Here is a 21,727-nt window from a genome sequence, read left to right as displayed (position 1 = left end):
AAGTGTATTTGAAAGAGTCAAGCAAGGTTGGAAGAAAATCCGTCTACGCCTAGAAGAAGCACACGACTGAAAACTATATGTGGGGGGAAAGGTAGACAGATTTTTTCGACAGCCATTATATTTATACAACATGACGTAAAGCTACTCGTTACTAAACCATAGAAAGTAAATTACTAATGTGTGTATATGTATGTAAATTGCTTACTCAGTTTAACGAGCCAATCATATTCACCGAATATCCATCCGATGTAATTTTTACTCTTTGTCCAATGGGTAGACAGGTGGAGTTTTTCCTTATGTGAAATCAAAATTAAGTAATCACATGTTTAGTTCTCAGTGACTTAGATCTGTTACTAAAGTTGTCTTGAGAGAAAGGAACGCAGTCTTAGATGCTCTATGTTGCAACCCCCATGGACAAAATTGGTAAGATGACTCGATCCTATCTACAAAGTGCACAAAACTCTCTAATGAATATCTATATCTCGCGCAATTTGAGTTTTCCTCCGATAACGTACTCTCTTTTGTTCGACTAGGGTTATCTTGTCTTGCCGGGTTCTTGCATTTCCGTTGTGGACAACAACAATTATGTGAAGTATTAGAAGTTTATTGTGGACTGCCTTTGGGACAATTAGTCCAAAGTTTCGCTTGAAATAATCAACTTGATTAGTTTTTGTTTAAAGAGTTCTAGAAACGGCCCTTGTTTAGCTGGAGTTTGCGAATTAAGCAAAAGCAGAAGGTCAATCACGCGTTTATGAAATATATTCTTTGACAAATCTATATTAACTTGCTATTAGAATATAAAGTTTCAATCCCCATTTCTCTCAAACCAAACTACGGATAAGATAAACGGTCAACACCAAACTCGTTACTATTTGAATATAAAATTTCAACCATGCGTGCCGACCAAAAAATAAAAATAAAAACCATGTGTGAACATGAGAGATTGTCCGTCCCACTCACTAAACGTTGCTTTCATGAAGCCGGAGAGGTCCGTGTTGTTTTAATTCAGATTTCGGAAACATTATTGCGAAAGCATCGAAAAGAAAGGAGGAAAAAAACTCCCATAATTTCGATTTCCATGAAATTGCATGACCCGATTTAATAATCGTAAACCAGGTAGTCAACAAGAGACGTTGCTAAGGTGATGCACTGGAGGCTTCATAGAAGTAAAACCTTCAATTGAGAATGCAAGCATTCAAATAGAAAATGTCATGTCATCAATTGTACATATGCGAATAGACTCAAGATGATAGACTAAAGAGTTATGCGGCTATGCCATTGTTTACTTTTTTTTTTTCCTTTACTGATTATAAATTTTATAAAACAACAATAATCGACCAAAATGTAAAGGAAATAATACTAAAAACTCATGGAAAGAAATGCGAGTGGAAGAGGTAGAAAAAGATTTTAAAGGAAAATATTCAATTGTATGATAGGAAGATAATGAGTAGGAAAAGAAATCATCTAATTATTTTGTTTTGCTTACAGATTAAGAAGGAAAAATGGAAAATATAGAAAAGAACTTTCTTTTTTTAGTGATTTTTTGGTAAAAGCGTGCAGCTGAAAACTATTAGAGGAAAAGATAATGGGCGAGCGCGGAGAGAGTAAGCATTTTGTGTATGATGGTCATATTAGATAGGGGTTCATTCATCTGACCGTAGACTAGAGCCATTTTAGATTCTACAATATTTTATTCATTAATTACTTTAGATTTTTTTATTTTCATAGAAAGATCATTTCCTTCACAGGTACATTCACCTACTCCTCCAAATATGGATACCTTAGGGGTGAGTACTTGAATCATACCAAATCGATCGGTTTTGGATGCTTCCCGCTGGAACTGATCCAGTTCCGAGTTCTTAAAATTTGGATTCAATAAATATTGGTTTAATTCTAGGTTTCAGGAAGTTATCAAATCACCTGGACTGAGATGCCTGCACGTTGCAACATTGTGACTCATGCAAGAATGTTGATTTCTGCCGCTGGTCGAGGGACATTATAATATTCATACGAGAGCATATGAACATACGGCAAAGTTTCCAGGAAAGTACACATAAGACCGGACCATCCCCAACATGAAGAATTGCACGATAATGCTTGCAAGAAAAGCGACGTGATGTTATGGAAAGCGGATGTAATAATAAACAATTTTGGATGAGCACATTGAGGAGAGAGTGAACGGAGAGTTGAATACAGCGAGGCACGCATCGTCTTTCGACCCATTAAAGTGGAAATTTATGGTGTGAGACTGATTAATTTGGAAAATTAATATTAAATTTCGGGCGACGCTTTTTCCATCCCTAGATAACTATATCCACTCCCATTTACATTAGAAAGACAAAACTGCTCTCAATTTTTCAATTGCAATTTGAAATGTTGGTCTCACTCCTTCTCAATTGTGCCTATACGAAAATGAAGCTAAATTGCTGATTTTTGTTTATTGGAAGGACAATTTGGAGATACCTTGCTTTTGTTTAATGCCTCTTTGAGGTCTTCTTCACCATCATGTTCTAGTTCTAGTGAGCCCATTATCGGAGTCATCACATATTGGATTTGTCCACTTCCATTCACATATGATAGATCACTTGAATCAAGCAAAATGCATATTGAAGCCAATAACAATTAATTGAGATGCACGTGAAGCTCGCAACCCAAATTCGAGGAACACCTCACGAAATGGCTACTACCGAGCAAAAGCGCAGAGGTTTATAAAATTACCACAACGGCAGACGACAATGAAAGCACGCACAACACACAACTAGAAAATAGAGCATTGGATATTGTCAAGAATTAGTATGTGATGCTCGCAACCCAAATTCGACAAACACCTCACGAAAAGACTTTACTGAGCAAAAGCGCAGAGGTTTAGGAAATTAGCACAACGGCAGACGACAATGAAAGGACACACGACACACAGCTAGAAAACAGAGCATTGGATATTGTCTTGATGAGATTGCGAGAGGCAGGTGTCAAGCTCGAGCAAAAGGGACACAACTCAGGTGAGAGAAGGTGGTGTCGTGTCGTCGTCTGAGAGTCGAGCAAGAGGGATGCCGAGAGAAGGAGAGAGCGAGACATGAGAGGCGAGAGGGAAAGAGGCGTGAAGCCCAGAGGGAAAGAGGAGGCATGAAAATTAGGGTTTACACTTCACTGCATTTCTTTAAAAATAAAAATAAAAATAAATAAATCGATCTAGTTCGGGTGGTCTAGTCCAACCTTGAAATTGAACTAGATAGGAAATTCCCAATCCCAAATTTAAGGTACCAGGAACTGGACCGGCGCTCTTGGGTATTGGCTTGAATTAGTCGGTTCAATCCAATTTGGGTACTTCCCAATTCAGGTGATTCTATAGCTCACCCCTGCCTACATGTATTTGCTAGTGAGTAGTTTATTGGTGTATTTTCGGCCAATCACGTGACAGTTAGATCCGCTGAATCTCGTCCATGATAAAAATGGCCATAATCATGTGTTAAGACTTGCGTACGAGGTGAGACCTCTTAAAGAACAGAGGAAATGCTAAAAAGAAAGCAAATCGCAAGAAGAAGACAAAAGTAGAGAGTCGACATGGGGAGGATTTTGTGTCATTTCCCGATCGGGTGCCTTTGATTATTACAATACGTTCAAGGTGAGAGATGGGGAAATCAACTCAACTGGAAAGAGAGAGAGAAAAGGATCGGGGTGCCTTCGATTATTACAATCCGCGCGAGGTGAGAGATGGGGAAATCAACTCAACTGGAAAGAGAGAGAAAAGGATCGGGGTGCCTTTGATTATTCCAATACGTGCGAAGTGAGAGATGGGGAAATCAACTCAATTGGAAAGAGAGAGAAAAAGAGTTGGTGCCTTTGATTATTCCAATCCGTGCGACGTGAGAGATGAGAAAAGGATCGGGGTGCCTTTGATTATCACAATACGTGTGAGGTGAGAGATGGGGAAATCAACTTAACTGGAAAGAGAGAGAGAAAAGTGAATAAGTTAGAGAGAGAAAAAGAGAGAGATAAGCTAAAGAGAAAAAAGTCAATAATAGGGAGAGAAATCCTAGAGAGAGAAAAACTAGAGAGAGATAAGCTAGGGAGAGAAAAGTTAATAAATTAGATAGAGAAAAACTAGAGAGAGAGAGAGAGAGAGAGAGACAGAGAGAAATGGTAAGACGAACAGTAGTGGTAGGTTATTTACTGTCATTGTGTTTCAGTGAAATTTTGTCAAAGCACACATTTGAAAACTATTAAGCGTGGAGGGAGAATGCATTTCATATATGACAGGCCACGTGGAGAAATCGACCAATAAAAGATGGTCCCTTCAAAATTCAAACATAAAAATAATTTGTGACAAATATCACTTTTTTAATGTAATTGGTTAGTAATGCCATATCAGTCATGTGACCGATGATAAAATATCCTCTTAGCTTGCCAAGAAGTTAGGTCATGTAATCTTGCCTTGACATGCTAAGTTCGAATAGCTTTACAACAAACCCCTATAAAATCATTATCCAAGTGATGAATAGGCCAGCAATATGTTCGATTTGGGCAAAGTCTAGAAGGTAGTGTTCAAAGTATATGTACAATTTTAAAATGCTCGTGTGCATTTTACATAAGCCGAAACAATCAACATGAGTATTCATGAGGACTTGCATGACGAATCTTACTTATGAATAACATTACATTGCCAGATCGATATATTTTCCTTATTGACCGCATGCTTACCATCTATGTTGGAAATTTTAGGCATAAGATGATCTTTCCTTGACAATGACTAGTTTATGGGTTTATCCTCGGCCACCCGTGTGACAGTCAGATCCGCTAAACTCGTCCATAATAAAAATGGCCATTATCACATATTCAAGACTCACGTATGAGGTGGCATCTCTTAAAGAACAGAGGAAAAGCAAATTGCAAGAAGACGACAAAAGTAGAAGGCGTGGGAAGGGCGTTCATGTCATTTCCAATCGGGACACCATTTGCGGGCCATTCTGGAGACGGATCTATACTATAAAAGGGTCGCTTTAGCGTTGCGAAGCTCTTGGCAGAGGATAGCTTTTAGTGCAGAAGAGCTTGTATCGTGCAACACCCAGAGAAACACAAACTCATATCTTTATACACATAGAAAATGTCACTGGTGGAAGAAGGAGCTGATGATTACACCCAAGATGGGACCGTTGATCTCCGAGGAAATCCTGTCCGTCGATCGAAGCGCGGCGGATGGACCGCTTGCTCCTTCGTCGTTGGTACTCTCTCTCTCTCTCTCTCTCTCTCTCTCTCTCTCTCTGTGCGCATATTACACGTGAATGATGGGAAGTCTGCGTTCGTGGGTCGCAGAACATTTTGCTGGTGGTGTTAAGTGGTTGGACTAGGACTTGAATGGATGCATGCTCTCCTACATACTTTGGAGCAGCCTCTTGGTTCTTCCTTTTCTTTTTTTGATATCTTGATGATGCTGTTTAGAACTCACAATGTTTGATTGTTAACCTAACTGACAACCTCCATTCTCATCGTAGAAATTTGAAAAACGACATGAGATGATAAACAGCTGAAGTTTCTTTCTTCAACTTGTTATATTGGAGGTTTGGCTAGCAAATCTTGATATTCATTTCCAATTTAACATTTAAACCCATTGAAGGTGCTTTGACATTAATAAGTCTTCCTTAAATCCCATTAGAATCATGACGTGTATTTAGTTTATGGTACGTTGAAAGCAAATTGCTAGTAAGTTCACAGGTGCCAATGGCCACGCCTATTTTATATACCGTCTTAAAAGTCAAGAAAAAATAAGAAGATTTTGTTTATTGTCATTTTGTCCATACATCACGCGAACTTGGGTACTCTTCACTTTCCCTCCTTCATTTTCCATGATGTCAGTATCTCTCTCTCTCTCTCTCATATATATATATTACTTAGATTTTCAACACAGCATTTTTTTTTTGTTCGAAAGGCACGGCATATTGAGAAATCATAAATCTGCTAGTACACTCTTGCCATATAAAATAAGTTGGCTTCGCATGATTTTAGATAAATTTTTACGACATTTGCTAGTTATACATTTCATTTAGTGGCAGGATTTTCTTTTACTAGATAAACATGAGCGAAATCTAGTCTTTGTAAAAAGGAAAAAACAACGGTAGAAGACTATCTAGTAATGTCAAATTCCCGATAATCATTTACATATTGACTCTTTGACTAAATTGGTGCAGCGTTTCAAGTTCTCGAGAGGGTAGCGTACTATGGAATTTCGTCCAATCTCGTCCTCTATTTGACCAGGAAGCTTCAAGAAGGTACGGTTCAGTCAGCCAACAATGTGACCAACTGGGTCGGCACCGTTCGAGCCACTGCCGTCCTCGGCGCATACTTGGCAGACTCCCATCTCGGCTGTTACTGGACCTTCCTCATCGCATCCGCCATCTATCTCATGGTAAGGGTCGCCCGCATCGCCATCCAAGTGTGTCAATTCGGAGACTCTGATGTGTTTTGTTTTTTGTCTCTCTCCTTTCTATTATGTACATGTGTGTGTGCTGTTCATAGGAATCGAACCTCAGACCTAGTACTCTTCAGCAGGGCGCATGCCTGTTGGCATCCAAGAGTAACATGTTAAAATCAAGTTAAGTTGGCCTAAAAGTTCAACCTAATATATTCTTTGAAGGGAAAATAATATAAAGAATTCATGAGTTTTGACTCAATTTACAATATTGTCTTTAAATTTTTAATTTGTTCAAATGGTTTTTAGAAAATTTAAAATTATCTAATGTTATTCTTCCATTAATTCAAATTTAAAGATAATATTGAAAATTTTATATAGTCCAATGACTAAATAGAATATGTGTCAAATGTTCCCGAGCTATATTGAATAAATTAAAAGTTTAATACAACATTATATATTGGGTTAAAGTTTATGGATCATTGTATAATTATCCCACAAAAGTAAAGGATGTGAATCCAATTGACACAATTTGATCAATACTCAAGCTCGAGTGCCTAGGATACATGATTAGAGCTTTATATCTCAAGTTTGAGATTGGACTGTGCTCGAATTCAAGTTCTTAAAATACAATTTGTTGAACTATATATTTTAGCTATTTATAGTATACATATGTGCATGCATGTGTAGTTAAAAATATATGAGTTTGACCGTCGAACGGAACCTAGATGGACTAATCTAGTAGTTGAATTCGGGGTAGCTCAAGAGAAGCTTGACTATTTCTCACTAGCGGCGAAAATCCATCCCAAAAGTTAAGAGGAAGCACTTAAATTATATGGTGCACAAAAGTCTAAAATGTATCAGTTTGTCTGTCGAAAAAGTACATTAAATTTATAGTCCAGACTCATTAAGGTTGTATGATTAATTAATTTGTCAATACACCTTTATGAAAAGTCTAAAAGGGCACTTGAATATAAGAACCACTTCTCAATAACAGGAAAGAAGCCATGTATCGTCATCAAACACTTAATAAATTGCTCGTACTATGTAAGCGGAGTTCAATCAAAGAGTCGTCGATACTACTTTGCGACATTGTGAAAGATTACTAAACTGCCAAATCAATAGGCACTACCATGAAATCAATGTTTCTAATTAGACACATGTAATGTGGAGAAAGTCTTATATAATCAGTATACCACCTATTACCGATCACGACAGGTATATTATTTTATCAACATATTATATAATCACTTAATTGAAAAGCGATTGACGTGGCTCACACGCAAAAAATATACTTTTTTCCGTTTAGATGAGACGATTAAGCATATCTATCTTGCTTCACATAGGGCATGTTGGGGTTGACCCTGGCCGTCTCGCTTCCGGGCCTCAACCCTTCTCACTGCTCGGAAGCCAACGTAGACAATTGCAAGAAGGCCTCCACATTGCTGCTCACCGTCTTCTACGGCGCACTGTACATGCTGGCGGTTGGGACCAGCGGGACCAAGCCCAACATCTCAACCATCGGCGCGGACCAGTTCGACGACTTTGACTCGAAGGAGAAGGCCCACAAGCTCTCCTTCTTCAAGTTGAGGATGTTCAGCATCTTCGTTGGGACACTCTTTGCCAGAACCGTCCTCGTCTACATTCAAGAAAATGTGAGCTGGGCTCTTGGTTTTTTGCTCCCGACCCTCGCGCTCGCTATCTCAGTTGCGATCTTCCTGGCAGGCACCCCTTTCTACCGGCACCGGGTGCCTGCAGGTAGCCCGTTGACAAGGATGGCGCAGGTCATCGTGGCTGCCGGGAGGAAGTGGAGGGTGCGGGTCCCGAGTGATCCGAAGGAGCTTTATGAGTTTGACCCGCCAGAGTATGCCAACAAGGGGAAATTCAAGATCGACTCAACACCAACGTTGAGGTAGTAATTTGCATCAACTTCTAATTAATCTGTGTTCCAATGTGAAATATTTATACATCAACCGTCCATCGGAATAGTTCAGCAAAATGGGCGATCGTGTGCTATATATAAAATTTATGTCTTTCATTATGTATTGATTCACGCATTTTTACTCTATTCTATTCATTTTCGTCTGAAATATGAGTTTTCCAAAAGCAATTGCAAATCACTATCACATGTTATGTATTTTCAAATAGAAATCATTGATTAAATCATAAGTAGATGCCTTAGTTTCATAATTGTGCATACATGAAACAAAATTCACGAAGTATTGCTAGCAAAAAGAAGTTATCCATGGACACTTGATGGAACGAGGATGTGCAGCATTTGAACATTGTTTCGGGAGTTAAACCTGTTCATGATAAGGGTTATAATAGCACATGATTTGACACTCACTCTCAAATGCAGATTCTTGAACAAAGCATGCGTCCAAACCAGCTCTACTTCTCCGTGGAAGCTATGCTCGGTGACCCAAGTCGAGGAGTCAAAACAAATGCTGTGGATGATTCCAATCCTGATCGTGACTTTCATTCCGAGCTGCGTGGTGGCCCAAACCAATACCCTCTTTGTCATGCAAGGAACTACCTTAGATAGAAGCATTGGCAGCTTCAAGATCCCCCCCGCGAGTCTAGCCAAATTCGTGACCATATCGAAGCTTGTGTGTGTTGTGGCGTATGACCGCATCTTCGTCAAGATCATGCAAAGATGGACCAAGAACCCGAAAGGCATCGGTCTTCTCCATAGGATGGGGATCGGCCTTGTCCTCCACATCGTGATCATGACTGTGGCGTCCTTCGCCGAGAGATGGAGGCTCCGAGTGGCTAGGGAACACAATTTGGTTGAATCGGAAGGACAAATCCCACTGACGATCTTCATTCTGCTTCCTCAATACGTGCTCATGGGAACAGCCAACGCTTTCCTGGAAGTAGCGAAAGCCGAGTTCTTCTATGACCAAGCGCCGGAGAGCATGAAGACCCTGGGCACGTCTTATTTAATGATCACCATGGCGGTCGGCAACTTCCTCAGCAGCTTCCTACTATCCACGGTCTCGCACATCACCAAGAGGCACGCCCACCACGGGTGGATCCTAGACAACCTAAATGCTTCGCACCTCGACTATTACTATTTCTTCCTCGCAGTGCTCAACATCCTGAATTTTGCTTTCTTCCTGTCCGTGGCAAAACTCTATGCGTCTCGCACCAAGGTATCAGGATTGGATGGTGGTGCTCGAGGAGGAGAAGAAAGAGTCGGTGCCGCAGAAGGAGGAGGAAGTGCTGGTGACATAGCTCTGGTATAGGTAAAATGCCATGGATCGGATTTGTGTGGAAAAGATGATTGTGAAACTATCTTATATCCTAAACTCTACTTGGTGAATAATTTTCGGCACTTGTACAGCTCTTGCCGTTACTGCTACATGCATGCCTTTACATTTATGTACAGATGATTGTTGTTGTGAAAAATAAAGTAATCGGACATTACATTTATATGATTTGGTCAAAATGCAATATAAGTAATTTACTTTATAGGTGGAGTATCATAGGATTCCATTATAGCAAGTGATATAAAGAGTATCACAATTTCACTGGAGTTATTCAAATATTTTTGATGTTTTTCCGAATGTCCAAATTACATCCATAATTTATGTAGTGTTTAGTCATCACAATTCCATGCAAGACAACTCTTCACAAAAATTACTCACAACTTGGGCATGGACTGTAATGATAAAAGTAACAGATCTAGGTCAAGGGAATTTAACACGTAATTAATTGATTTTGATTTTACGTAAGAAATTACCCCACTTATCTGCCCACCCGACAAAGAGTAAGAATAATGTCGGATAGATATTCACTCAATACGGTTGGCTTTGGTAAACCGAGTAAGATCATCATTACATAATTAATTTACTCTGTGTTTAGAAACGAGTTAGCTTAACATCATCCATTACCCAAAACAAAAAATTTGCCTTCGAAGAGATCTTCTTTCCTTTCCCCCCATTACATCATCTTCAGTCGTGTGCTTCTCCTACGCAACACGGATTTTTTCCAACCTAGCTTAACTCTTTCAAATGCACCTGATTAATTCCACAACTTGTAAACTTTGTCCCAAGAAAAGTCGATACTCTTAGTCAAGATGTTTTCCCTTAAACCAGAGAGGAAGCTTTCATTTATTTTCATGTCATCTGAAGTCAAATTTCAACGCAAGTGCGATCTTCGCCTAGCAATGCCATGTCATTCTCGAATAGCATTAATTTTTGGAACAAAAAACTGCTCACAAGAACATCCTCCTCCTTTTGATTATACCTAATAAAAACAAGAACTGATAGAATGTTCGCTCTTTTACTTTGACCGATCAACATTAGTTTAGTGATTTGTCAGCCTCAAACCCTTCCCTGTTAAATTTGGAAGGAAGTATGTTAAAATGCATCTGACCAATAAAATAAATAAAGCCAGTCGTTTTGAGTGAATATCTATCCAATGTTATTCTTACTCTTTGTCGGGTGGTAAATTTGGCTCACCGCCTAAAACCTTCACCTAAGTGCTGCTAGTTGTTGAGCTTCTTTCAGAATTATAAACCCTTTAGCTTAGGGTGTGTTTGTTTCTGTGAAAGAATGTGTTTGGTTTGTTGAAATTGATCAGTCAATGGAATACCATTTACAATCAAAGAAATTATGTATACTTAAAATTAGGAAAATGACTTTCTTAACAAGAAACATGGAAAATATTTTCATTACAAATGATTTCTCGAAAAAAAATTTCTTTTATCATGACTTTTTTAAAAAAAAATTATTTATTTTCATACAAATACACTTTTATGGCCCGTTTCACAAGGAAAATATTTTCTAAGGAGTTTTCATTTGTTTGGTGGTTTAAAGAAAGTGATTCCTTCTTACTAGAAGAAGATATTGTTTTCTCACAATCTAAGATTGTTGTTTTAAAAACGTTTTATGTATATTAATTAGTTTTTCCACCATCCAAATATTAGAAAGTTGAAAAATAATTTCTAAAAAACAGTTTTCTCATCAACAAACCCTACATTTTCCCCAAATGCTCTTTAAAACGCAAACATTCGAAAGGATGATGTATCATGGAATCTCGTCCAACCTTGCCCTCTGTATGACCAAGAAGCTTCACCAAGGCGGCACAGACAAGGCGGCCAACAACGTCACCAACTGGGTCGGCATCGTTTGGATCATGCCAATCCTTGGCGTGCACCTCGGAGACGCCCAGCTCGGCCGTTATCAGACCATCGTCGTTGCATCCACCATCTATCTCACGGTGCGTGTCCTGCACATTGCCATCGAAGTGTGTCAACGTGGAAACTTATAGCCATGAGCTTTGGTGTATCCCAAATAAATCAGATTGACATGTGAAAAATATGCTAACCTGGGCAGAAAATTCAGCCTGATAAGTTCTTAAAATAAGTAGAGGATATAATCTGAACTGAGTTGACAGAGTTTTTCTAATACTTGAGCTCGAATCCACTCAATTCCGCCCAGCTTGATACACGATCGGAGCATAATTTTATCAAGTTCGAGATCGGTCCGAGCTTGAATTTGACTTTTTTAAAAATACAATAGAATTTGGTAGTTAAAAAAGATATAATTTTGATCCGGCTAAGTAACCGAACTACTTGAATTCAAAAAATTAACCGAAGCCAACCATGTTTGACTAATCTAGTAGTTAATTTAGGGGTATAGCTCAAGAAAAGCTTGACTATTTCTCAAGATTGATTAGTGGCGAAAATCCATTCCAAAAAAGTTTACAGGAAGCACATGCATGATTGAGTGCAAAAAGGGCATAAATGTAATTTGCAACTAGTCTTTGTTGGAAAAAAAAGCACATCACATTTATTGTCAAGATGCTTTAATATAACTAATTTAGTTTATGAACACGTTTATAAAAAAATCTACAATGTATTTTCTCATTTGTCTATGTCGAATGAGGAGACATTAAATTTATTGTCATGACACGTTAGTGGCATATGATTAATTTAATTTACCAACAGATTTATGAGTACTTATTGATTCCGTACTAGTCGACAACTTCTAATACATGAGGGATTCGTTTTGTACAAGTTAGTAATTCTTTTTTTCGCTTTTGTTTGCCGATGTAGAATATTCTGAATTCCATCCATCAACTACTTATCATCCACGCGACCGAAAAGTCCAAAGGTGAAATAACTAAATAAAAAATCATTTGCCGTGAAGGACTCAACATCCTTCCAAAATTCCAACAATCAAATCAATAGAGAAAGGTGGCTGTGTGGCGTAAGCTAACACATGAGGAAAACAAAAGAAAAGGAATAGAAAAAGGTGGCCAAAAAGTTAAAGCGGAAAAGAAAGAAAGAAGTGGGGCTGTTTCGTGCGAGACAGTGGAGAGACGAGAAAAATAGATTGCCCACCTGAGAGTACAGAGAAGAGAAAAAAAAAATATTCTTTGCGATCATGATTCAAAGACCAAGTATAAACGAAATTGGCTAAAATTTAAGGCATTTGTCTCCTCATCATTTTGGCGTTATATTTCCTTATTGCGAGGTTGTATTGATTGATTATTGTTAGGGATAAGTCAATTTTGATGAATTTCTTTTTGGAGGAGAAATTGATCCTAGATTGAATCTAATTCTTAGTGAATTTTTGTCCGAACTGCCATGAAATCAATGTTTTTAATTATCATCTTTCTAATTAGTCTATGATAAATTACAAAGAAACACGCTCTAGACACAAGAATGTGGAGAAATTTGTCTTATACGATATGTATACCCCCCACTACCAATCAAGATAGGCATGTTGCTTTCTTTATTGTATTATATATTACTTTATTGAAAAGCGATTGACTGGCTCCTCGTCCAAAACATACTTTTTTTTCGTTTGGACGAGACAATTGAAAAGCGATCTGACTAGCATGTATAGCTTTCTTCACATAGGGCATGTCTCTGTTGACCCCTGCCATCTCGCTTCCCGGCCTCAAACAACCTCACTGCTTAGAAGCCGACATCGACACTTGTAAGAAGCCCTCCACATTGCAACTCGCCGTCTTCTGCGGTGCGCTGTACGTGCTGGCGATCGGGACCAGCGGGACCAAGCCCAACATCCCAATGATTGGCACGGACCAGTTCGACAACTTCGGCCCGAGGGAGAAGGCCCACGAGCACTCCTTCAAGTGGTTGATGTTCAGCATCTTCATGGGAACCCTTCTTGCCAACACCGCCCTGTAAATTCAGGACACTGTGCTGGGCCCTCTGGTGCGGGCTCCTGACCCTCGGGCTCGCGATCTTGATAGCGGTCTTCCTCGCAGGGACCCCTTTCTACTGCCACCGGGTGCCTGCGGGCAGCCTGCTCGCGAGGATGGCGCGGGTCATCGGGGCCCCTGCGAGGAAGTGGAGGGTGCCGGCCCCGAGTGATCCGAAGGAGATTCATGAGCTCGGCCCGCAAGAGGATGCCAAGAAGGGGAAATTCAAGATCGACTCAACACCAACCTTGAGATAGAATTTTGCATCAACTTCCACTTCTTCCGTGTTCTCTAATAGTTTTCAGCTGTATGCTTTGACCCAAAAAAAAAAAGCACTTTAATGAATTTTTTTGAGTTAATACCCTGAAAAACCCCAAATTGACACTCGTGATAAATTTATCCCAAACTATTTTTTTAACCATGAAAAATCTCAACCGGGTATATCTCAGAATAAATTTATCCCGATGGACTATAAAAAACCCTTAAACTGGTATATTTATGACAAATTTACCCCAAACTAATTTATTTGACTGCAAAAAACCCCAAATTAGTAAATTTGTGATAAATATACCATATGCTAAATTGGATTAATGCCAAAAAAATCACAAAAATTGTAAACTGTGACAAACGGAACGTAAAATCCTAAATTAGTACACCAGTCAACTGTCGCGTGTCATTTAACTTAATAGTTTGAGAATAAAATTTAACGAAAACTAACAGAGGGTAAATTTGTCACAAGTATACCGGTTTGGGGTAAATTTGTCAAAGGTATACCAATTTGGGGTTTTTGGTGGTCAAAAAATAGTTTGGGGTAAATTTGTCGCAAATATACCGGTTTGGGGTTTTTCGGGATATTAATACAATTTTTTTTCCCATATATTTGATCTTTATCTTTTGTTCTGTGAGTAAACAAAATAATTCAAATGTAAATTTACATTTTTCGTTATTTTCTTTTCCAATAATCATAGTCCCAAGCTTGCAGCACATCACTTTAGCAACATCTGTTGTGGACTTCCATCTCAAGAATAAATGAGTTGAGTCATATTATTTCCTGAAAAGAAACAGTATAGGTTTTTTTCCTCTTTTTATTTTTATTTTAATTTATAATCTGTTGCAATAATCTCTCTGAAATCTGAATTAAAGCACCAAAATTCTTCTACGACTTCATGACAGCAACGTGGAGTAAGTGTGACAATTTCTCGTGTTCATACATGGTTATTCAGAGAGTTGTAAGAATAGTTGATGTTGAAACTCAATTATATTCAATTATAAGCCAATAGCAAGTTGCCATATAAATGACAATATAGAAGTTTCTAAGAAAATATATAATAACAGCGTGATTTACCCTCTGCTTTTGCATAATAAGCACAATCCAGCCTAACAACGATTGTTTCTGGGACTCATTTGATAAAACCTAGTCAAGTTGGTAACTTTTAGATCAATTTTTTAAAACCAATTGCCACAAATTCGGTTCACATGTAGACTTTTAATAGTTCACATAATTATCGTGGCACAGAATGTTAATGCAAAAACACAACACGCCGAGATAACCCTAATCGAACCAAAAAGAGTAAAACATCTCAGTAAAACTCGAATCACACGAGACATAGAAATACCCTAGCCATATTTCACACTTTGTAAATCAGATTGAGTCACTTTATAGATGTCAATGGTGGTCGCAACATAAAGCATCAATCAATTCTCCCAAAACATAACGATAATGTTACGTTCCTTTCTCCCAAAACAATATTAATGCAAGTACTGGATTTGAGTTGATGGAACTGAAAATGTAATTACTTAATTTAGGTTTCACACAAGGAAATATCCCACCTATCCAACAACCCGTCAAAGAGTCAAAACCACATTAGATAAATATTCACTCAATATGACTAGTTGGTTTAACCGAGCAAGGAATTGTTCAAATACTTTCTAAATTCGAGTTGAATTCCGAATTTCAGTAAGCTTTTAAGTCTAGGTCAACTAATTGGCATCTCCTATTTTGGATCCAAATATTGAATATGCAAGAGGTGTGTATTGGTTTTTGCCTAGTTAAGAGTGCAGTAGCTTTTGGCCACTACAATAAATTGTGTGGCGTGCTTATCAATTATATCCTTAACAAAATTGCACTGTTTTGAAGTTAATAAGCCTTACGTTAAAAGCATTATGAAATTTTTTTGTGAAATTGAAAGATTTTTTTGCCCGATTCATGACCATATGGGGGTCACTATGTGGTCGAATTAAAACCATAGAGGAAGCTTTCATTTGCTTTCCCATCGTCTGAAGTCAAATTTCACGGCAGAGCTTCCATTTGCTTTCCCATCGTCTGAAGTCAAATTTCACGGCAGTCATTTGTTTAAAAAGTCTATGCTATTCAGGAATGACGTGATATTGCCGGGCGAAGATCGCACTTGGTTTCTCTCCATAGTAAAAGATTCAGGGAAAACTGCAATGAAGAATGGACGAATGAAAGAAAATGACAAGGAAACTAAATGTTCCGAAACATTAAAGGGAAAATTAAACTGCATTACTGAGATTAAAACAGAATCCTGGAGGCAAGCAAATGAAAATTACGACATACTTGAAATGATAAACTTTGATAAGGAAAAGCTTTGGTTTTTAAATTTTAGACTGAATGATATTTAAAATAATAAACTTCAGACGAATATTTAATAGGGTTTGGTGTTGGTCGTTACGTAAACTTTTAGTAGGGTTTGACAAAATTGGTCGTCTCTTCTTCCTTCTTTGTTTTGGTTTAACATGATATTCTTGATTAAACTAAGGGACGACGATGTATGTGCTCTTTTGATGGCCATCTAGAAATTCAGGTGTCATTTTTGTACCCATGTTCCGTTTGCTCGTGGAAAATATCTTTCGAGAAATTTTTTTCTTACTTTCCGGTGCTTGGGGTGTGGAAAAAGTGGTCAAAGAAAACGTGTTCTGGTCGTTGGAAAATCCCTTTCTAAAGTTGTGGAAAATGATTTATGTTCCCACCTTTCTTGTGCATGCTCTCCTCCTCTTGTCCTCTTCTTCAACATGTCGAGGGGTGGTTGCATCGGAGAGAGGGAGAAGAAAAAAAAAAAAAACGAAAAAGAAAAGAAAGAAAAATAAAAATAAACAAATTTAAAGATCGAATTTTTGGCAATTTTCTCCAAGAAAATAGATTCTTCACACTAATCAACGGAAAAAAATTTCTAGGTTTTTTTTAGGTTTCAGTCAAATACTGAAAAATGCTGCATTTTTTGGAAAACATTTTGCCATAAATGTTACATTTTTTTGTGAAATAAACGAAGCATAAAAGATTCACAAAATTTCCAATTCCCCTAGTATATATGTTAACACAAGATAAAAAAAAAAAAATTAAAGCCATCTAGGCTTTGCATATGAAATTTGACTAAGAAGATTGACTTTTCTTGGGACAAAGTTCACAAGTCGTGAAATTAATCAGGTGCATTTGAAAGTCAAGCTAGGTTGGAAAGAAGATCTCTTCGAAGGCAGATTTTCTGTTCTGGGTGATGGATGATGATGTAAAGCTAACTTGTTTCTAAACATAGAGTAAATTAGTCATGCAAGGATTTATTTGTATATATCTTACTCAGTTTAACAAAGCCAGCCATATTAAGTGAATACCTATCCGACGTTGTTCTCACTTATTTTTCGCAATAACAATCATCTGTACATAAATGCAAAAGGCACGCATGTAGCAGTGACGCCAAGAGCTGTACAAGCGCTGAATATTATTCAACAAGTAGTGTTTAGGACATAAGATCGCTTCACAATCATCTTTTCCACACAAATGCGATCCGTGGCATCTTACCTATACCAGGGCTATGTCACCAGCACTTCCTCCTCCTCCTGTGGCACTGGCCCTTTCATCTCTTCCTCGAGCACCACCATCTAATCCCGATACCTCGGCACGATAAGCATAAAGTTTTGCCGCGAACAGGAAGAACGCAAAATTCAGGATGTTGAAAACTGCAAAGAAGGCGTAGTAATAGTCGAGGTGCGAAGCATTCAGGTTGTCTAGGATCCACCCGCGGTGGCCTTGCCTCTTGGTGATGTGCGAGACCGTGGATAGGAGGAAGCTGCTGAGGAAGTTCCCGACCCCCAGCGTGATCATTAAATAAGACGTCCCCAGGCTCTTCATGCTCTCCGGCGCTTGGTTGTAGAAGAAGTCGATTTTTGCTCCTTCCAGGAACGCGTTGGCTGTTCCCATTAGCACGAATTGAGGAAGCAGAATGAAGATTGTCAGTGGGATTTGTCCTTTCGCTTCGACCAAATAGTGTTCCCTTACCACTCGGAGCCTCCATCTCTCGGTGAAGGAAGCCACAGTCATGATCACGATGTGGAGAACGAGGCCGATCCCCATCCTGCAAAGAATACTGATGCCTCTCGGATTCTTGGTACATCTTCGCATAAGCTTGACGAAGAAGCGATCATACATCACAGAACACACGAGCTCCGATATGGTCACGAATCGGGCTAGACTCGCTGGGGGATCTTGAAGCTGCCGATGCTGCTATCTAAGGTAGTTCCTTGCTTGATGAAGAGGGTATTGACTTGAGCCACCATGCAGCTCGGGACGAAAGTCGCGATCAGGATCGGGATCATAAGCAGCATTTGTTTCGTCTCCTCGACTTGGGTGACTGAGCATAGCCTCCACAGAGAGGTCGGGCCGGTTCGGACACATGCTTTGTTCAAGAATCTGCATAGAGAGGGAGCCACACAGTTTATCAAAGGGTCGACTCCACAGCTGATGTATCAATATTTCAGATCGGAACACAGAAGAGGTGGAAGTTGATGCAAATTAGTACCTCAAAGTTGGTGTTGAGTCGATCCTGAATTTCGCCTTCTTGACATCCTCTTGCGGGTCAAGCTCATAAAGCTCCTTCGATCACTCGGGACCGGCACCCTCCACTTCCTCACGGCAGCCACGATGACCCGGGCCGTACTCGTGAGCGGGCTGCCTGCAGGCACCCGGTGGCGGTAGAAAGGGGTCCCGGCGAGGAAGATCACCACAGAGATCGCGAGCCCTAGGGTCGGGAACCCGTACCCGAGGGCCGAGCCTACATTGTCCTGAATATACGCAAGCACGAAGTTGGCAAAGAGGCTCCCAAAGAAGATGCCGACCGTCCGCCAGTTGGAGAAGGCGAGCTTGTGGGCCTTCTCCCTCGGGTCGAAGTCGTCGAACTGGTCCGCGTCGATCGTTGAGACGTTGGCCTCGGCCCCGCCGCTCCCCACCGCCAGCGTGTACAGCGCGCCGTAGAAGACGGCGAGCTGCAGCATCGAGGCCTTCTCGTAGTTGCCGCCGTCGGCCTCCGGGCAGCGAGGCGGTTGGAGGCCGGGGAGCGAGACGGCCAGGGTCCAGATCGACATGCCCTGCGCGAAGACATGTATGCTTTAATTGTCTTGCCCATGACGGAACAATTGCATCTTTTGTACGAGGCGAAACCAATAGCTTTTCTCGAAAGGCGGAAATATTGGATCTCAACAGCTTTTCCATATTGACTTTTTGGTTCGACTTTAGGATGTCTTTTGGGAGGAAAGCGGAGAAGTACGGCGATGGCGTGGTGATGTGGACGACACGTACCGTGAGATAGACGGCCAATGCGACGACGGAGGTCCAGTAACGGCCGAGATGGGCGTCTGCCACGTACAAGCCAAGGACGGCGGTGATGTAAGCCGTGCCGACCCAATTGGTGACATCGTTAGCCGACGTCACCGTGCCTTCGTGGAGATTCTCGGTGAGATAGAGGACTAGGTTGGACAGAAAACCGCTGTATGCCATGGTCCTGAAGACCTCGAATACTGCGCAACCATTAGTCAACAGGTCAACGCGAGAATGATTTTCGTTAACTGGCATGCTTCCACTCTTCTCTCTCTCTTTTTCAAAAATAAAAATGAGATCTCAGTTAAGTTTCTTTATTTAAAAAAAAATGGTGCTAATGGGAAAAAAATGCACAAAGCGGACTTATTCAATATATTAAGGGGCAAAAGTCATAAAAAAATCGTAAATTATGTGCATAGTAACACATTGACTCTAAACTTGTATATTATACATTAATAAGTTTGGAGCTTTTGGTATTACAAAAAAGAATTTAAGGTGATAGGGTAAAGTTTGAGGTTTTTGTAACTTTTTCCCAATATTAAGTGCATAGAGATTTATGATTTCTTAATACATCATGCCTGAAATTGAAGTGAAGTAAAGCAAATTGAATATTGACCCATAAGATCATGGAAAAAGACCACGGGACGAAAGTTGTACGTACACACCGGTTTGCGTGACCAACTTTTCCTTTTCAATTGAAAATGCATCATTAGAGGAATGGAATAAATGGGTCAAATATATGCTTCTAATTTGGCCTTTATTTTTGGAGTTCATGTTAAGGAGCAAGCTCTCCCAAGCTCTGGATCATACTTAAGCCTTAATGAGGGACATAAATAACGTAACAAATCGCAACATATGGTTGATAATTATGTCGGGAGAAGATACTATTACTATTAGCTCTCTTTTTATCAACTATTTATAAAGATCTCGACTAATTAAAAATCTATCTAATGTAGAATTTTATCATGACAGAGTCATTTTTAGGTGCGAGTCTTGTGCTTTCTTTAAACAAATATAATTCAAAGCAAAAAAAAAAAAAAATCTCATTTTTATTGACTTTTAATGCAGCGGATAAAATACTGGCCAGCCCGTGTTGGTGACATTCTGATTATCATCATCAACCGCACATCAGATTACTTCTGATTCTAATGGGATTTAAGAAGACTTATAGATGCAAAAGTACTTTCAGTTTGTTGAAATATTAAATTTACGAGATAGAATATCAGAATTTGCTAGCCAACCAACTATTTATGGGGCATTTTTTTTTTTGCTTTTTGTGCGAAAATAATGGCCACCAGTATCTAATTATGCCTTCTGCCTAGACATCCATCCCTCTCAAGGAAATTAAGTTCAAATTTGTGATATTCATAACCCGACTGAAGTATTAAACGCCGTGCCACGAGAGCGCCCAAGTCAGGCACAACCGCCAAACATGTCTATGATAAAATGATGGAAGGTTAATTTTCCCAGTTACCCTCAAAACCCAACATGAGTCGTTCAGACATTGAGATTTCAAAACTAAATCATCAAGAAAGGTAAAAAAGGAAAAAAAAAAGGTTGGATGATACATTCTGTGTTGTATATGTAATTTTGTATGTCGCCGGTCCGTTTGATATCTTCCCGCAATTTACCAAATTTCTCTTCAAAACAGAGAGAGAGAGAGAGAGAGAGAGAGAGAGAGAGACAGTACCAAGGATGAAGGTGCAGGCGGTCCATCCGCCGCGCTTGGATCGAGAGACAGGGTTTCCTTGGAGATCGACGGTTCCATCTTGGGTGTAATCATCAACTCCTCCTTCCACCAGTGACATTTTGTTTATATGATATGTAACTGAGAGTTTGTAGGAGTGTTGAACAATGGAAGTTCAAACCCAAAAGACTTTTTATAGACGCACGGAGGCATCTAGAAGATTATAATTTCCATGCCATCGACATAGTGACTTTGCTTTTGTCTTCTTTCTCTCCTTGCCCTAGCTTCGAGTTTGTTTTTTGTTTTTGTTTTTCTTTTGTTTCCTAAGGGATGCTATCCAAGATGGTGATACCTTCGTTTGGGGAGATCATTAGGAAGGAACCCAATTCAAGTTGTTGATATATTTAGTTGAATCCATCTTTGCCAAAAAAACTTAATACAATGAGATATGAGACAGCTATAATATATTAATTATTTCACACCACATCAATTCTTAGATGTGAGGCTTTTCTAGCACAACTCATAGGTGCGTCTTAACACTCTATAATATAATGGTTGCTATCATGGTCAACTACTTTGGCGGATCGAAATTGTCATGAGCAAATAAATATAGTGGTGAACATTAAGCATAATAGATCATCGTTAGATCAATGTCTTATGTCTCGAATTTCCAACTTAATTGGTAGCTTTCCTTGAGTAAAATCTATCAAGTTGTCCCTTGGATGCTTCTTTGAGGTAATCTAGAACATAACATATCATATCAATCCCAAGTAGGATGGTAATGCACATCGTTATTCATTAGTACGATCTACCATTAAAATTCTCCATATATACTGATTTGATTGTTTTGGCT

The 21,727-nt window shown here is 39.3% G+C and overlaps 1 protein-coding gene and 2 pseudogenes across 1 annotated transcript; 2 read left to right on the top strand and 1 right to left on the bottom strand.

Moving 5' to 3' along the window:
- Positions 1-5,065: 5,065 nt before the first annotated feature.
- On the top strand, positions 5,066-9,640 carry LOC104417202 (protein NRT1/ PTR FAMILY 5.2). The gene is given in 5 exon segments (XM_039299968.1): positions 5,066-5,219; positions 6,183-6,400; positions 7,750-8,315; positions 8,763-9,564; positions 9,566-9,640. Coding segments are annotated over 5 exon segments (1,779 nt in total). The 5' UTR covers positions 5,066-5,101.
- A 1,758-nt stretch (positions 9,641-11,398) lies between these two features.
- On the top strand, positions 11,399-13,839 carry LOC120287242 (annotated as a pseudogene).
- Positions 13,840-17,396: 3,557 nt separating this feature from the next.
- Positions 17,397-20,995, bottom strand: LOC120287241 (annotated as a pseudogene).
- Positions 20,996-21,727: the final 732 nt, after the last annotated feature.

Source organism: Eucalyptus grandis, chromosome 8, assembly GCF_016545825.1.
Source record: "Eucalyptus grandis isolate ANBG69807.140 chromosome 8, ASM1654582v1, whole genome shotgun sequence".
In the NCBI taxonomy this organism is placed as follows: Eukaryota; Viridiplantae; Streptophyta; class Magnoliopsida; order Myrtales; family Myrtaceae; genus Eucalyptus; species Eucalyptus grandis.
This window is presented reverse-complemented; position numbering and strand designations above follow the sequence as displayed.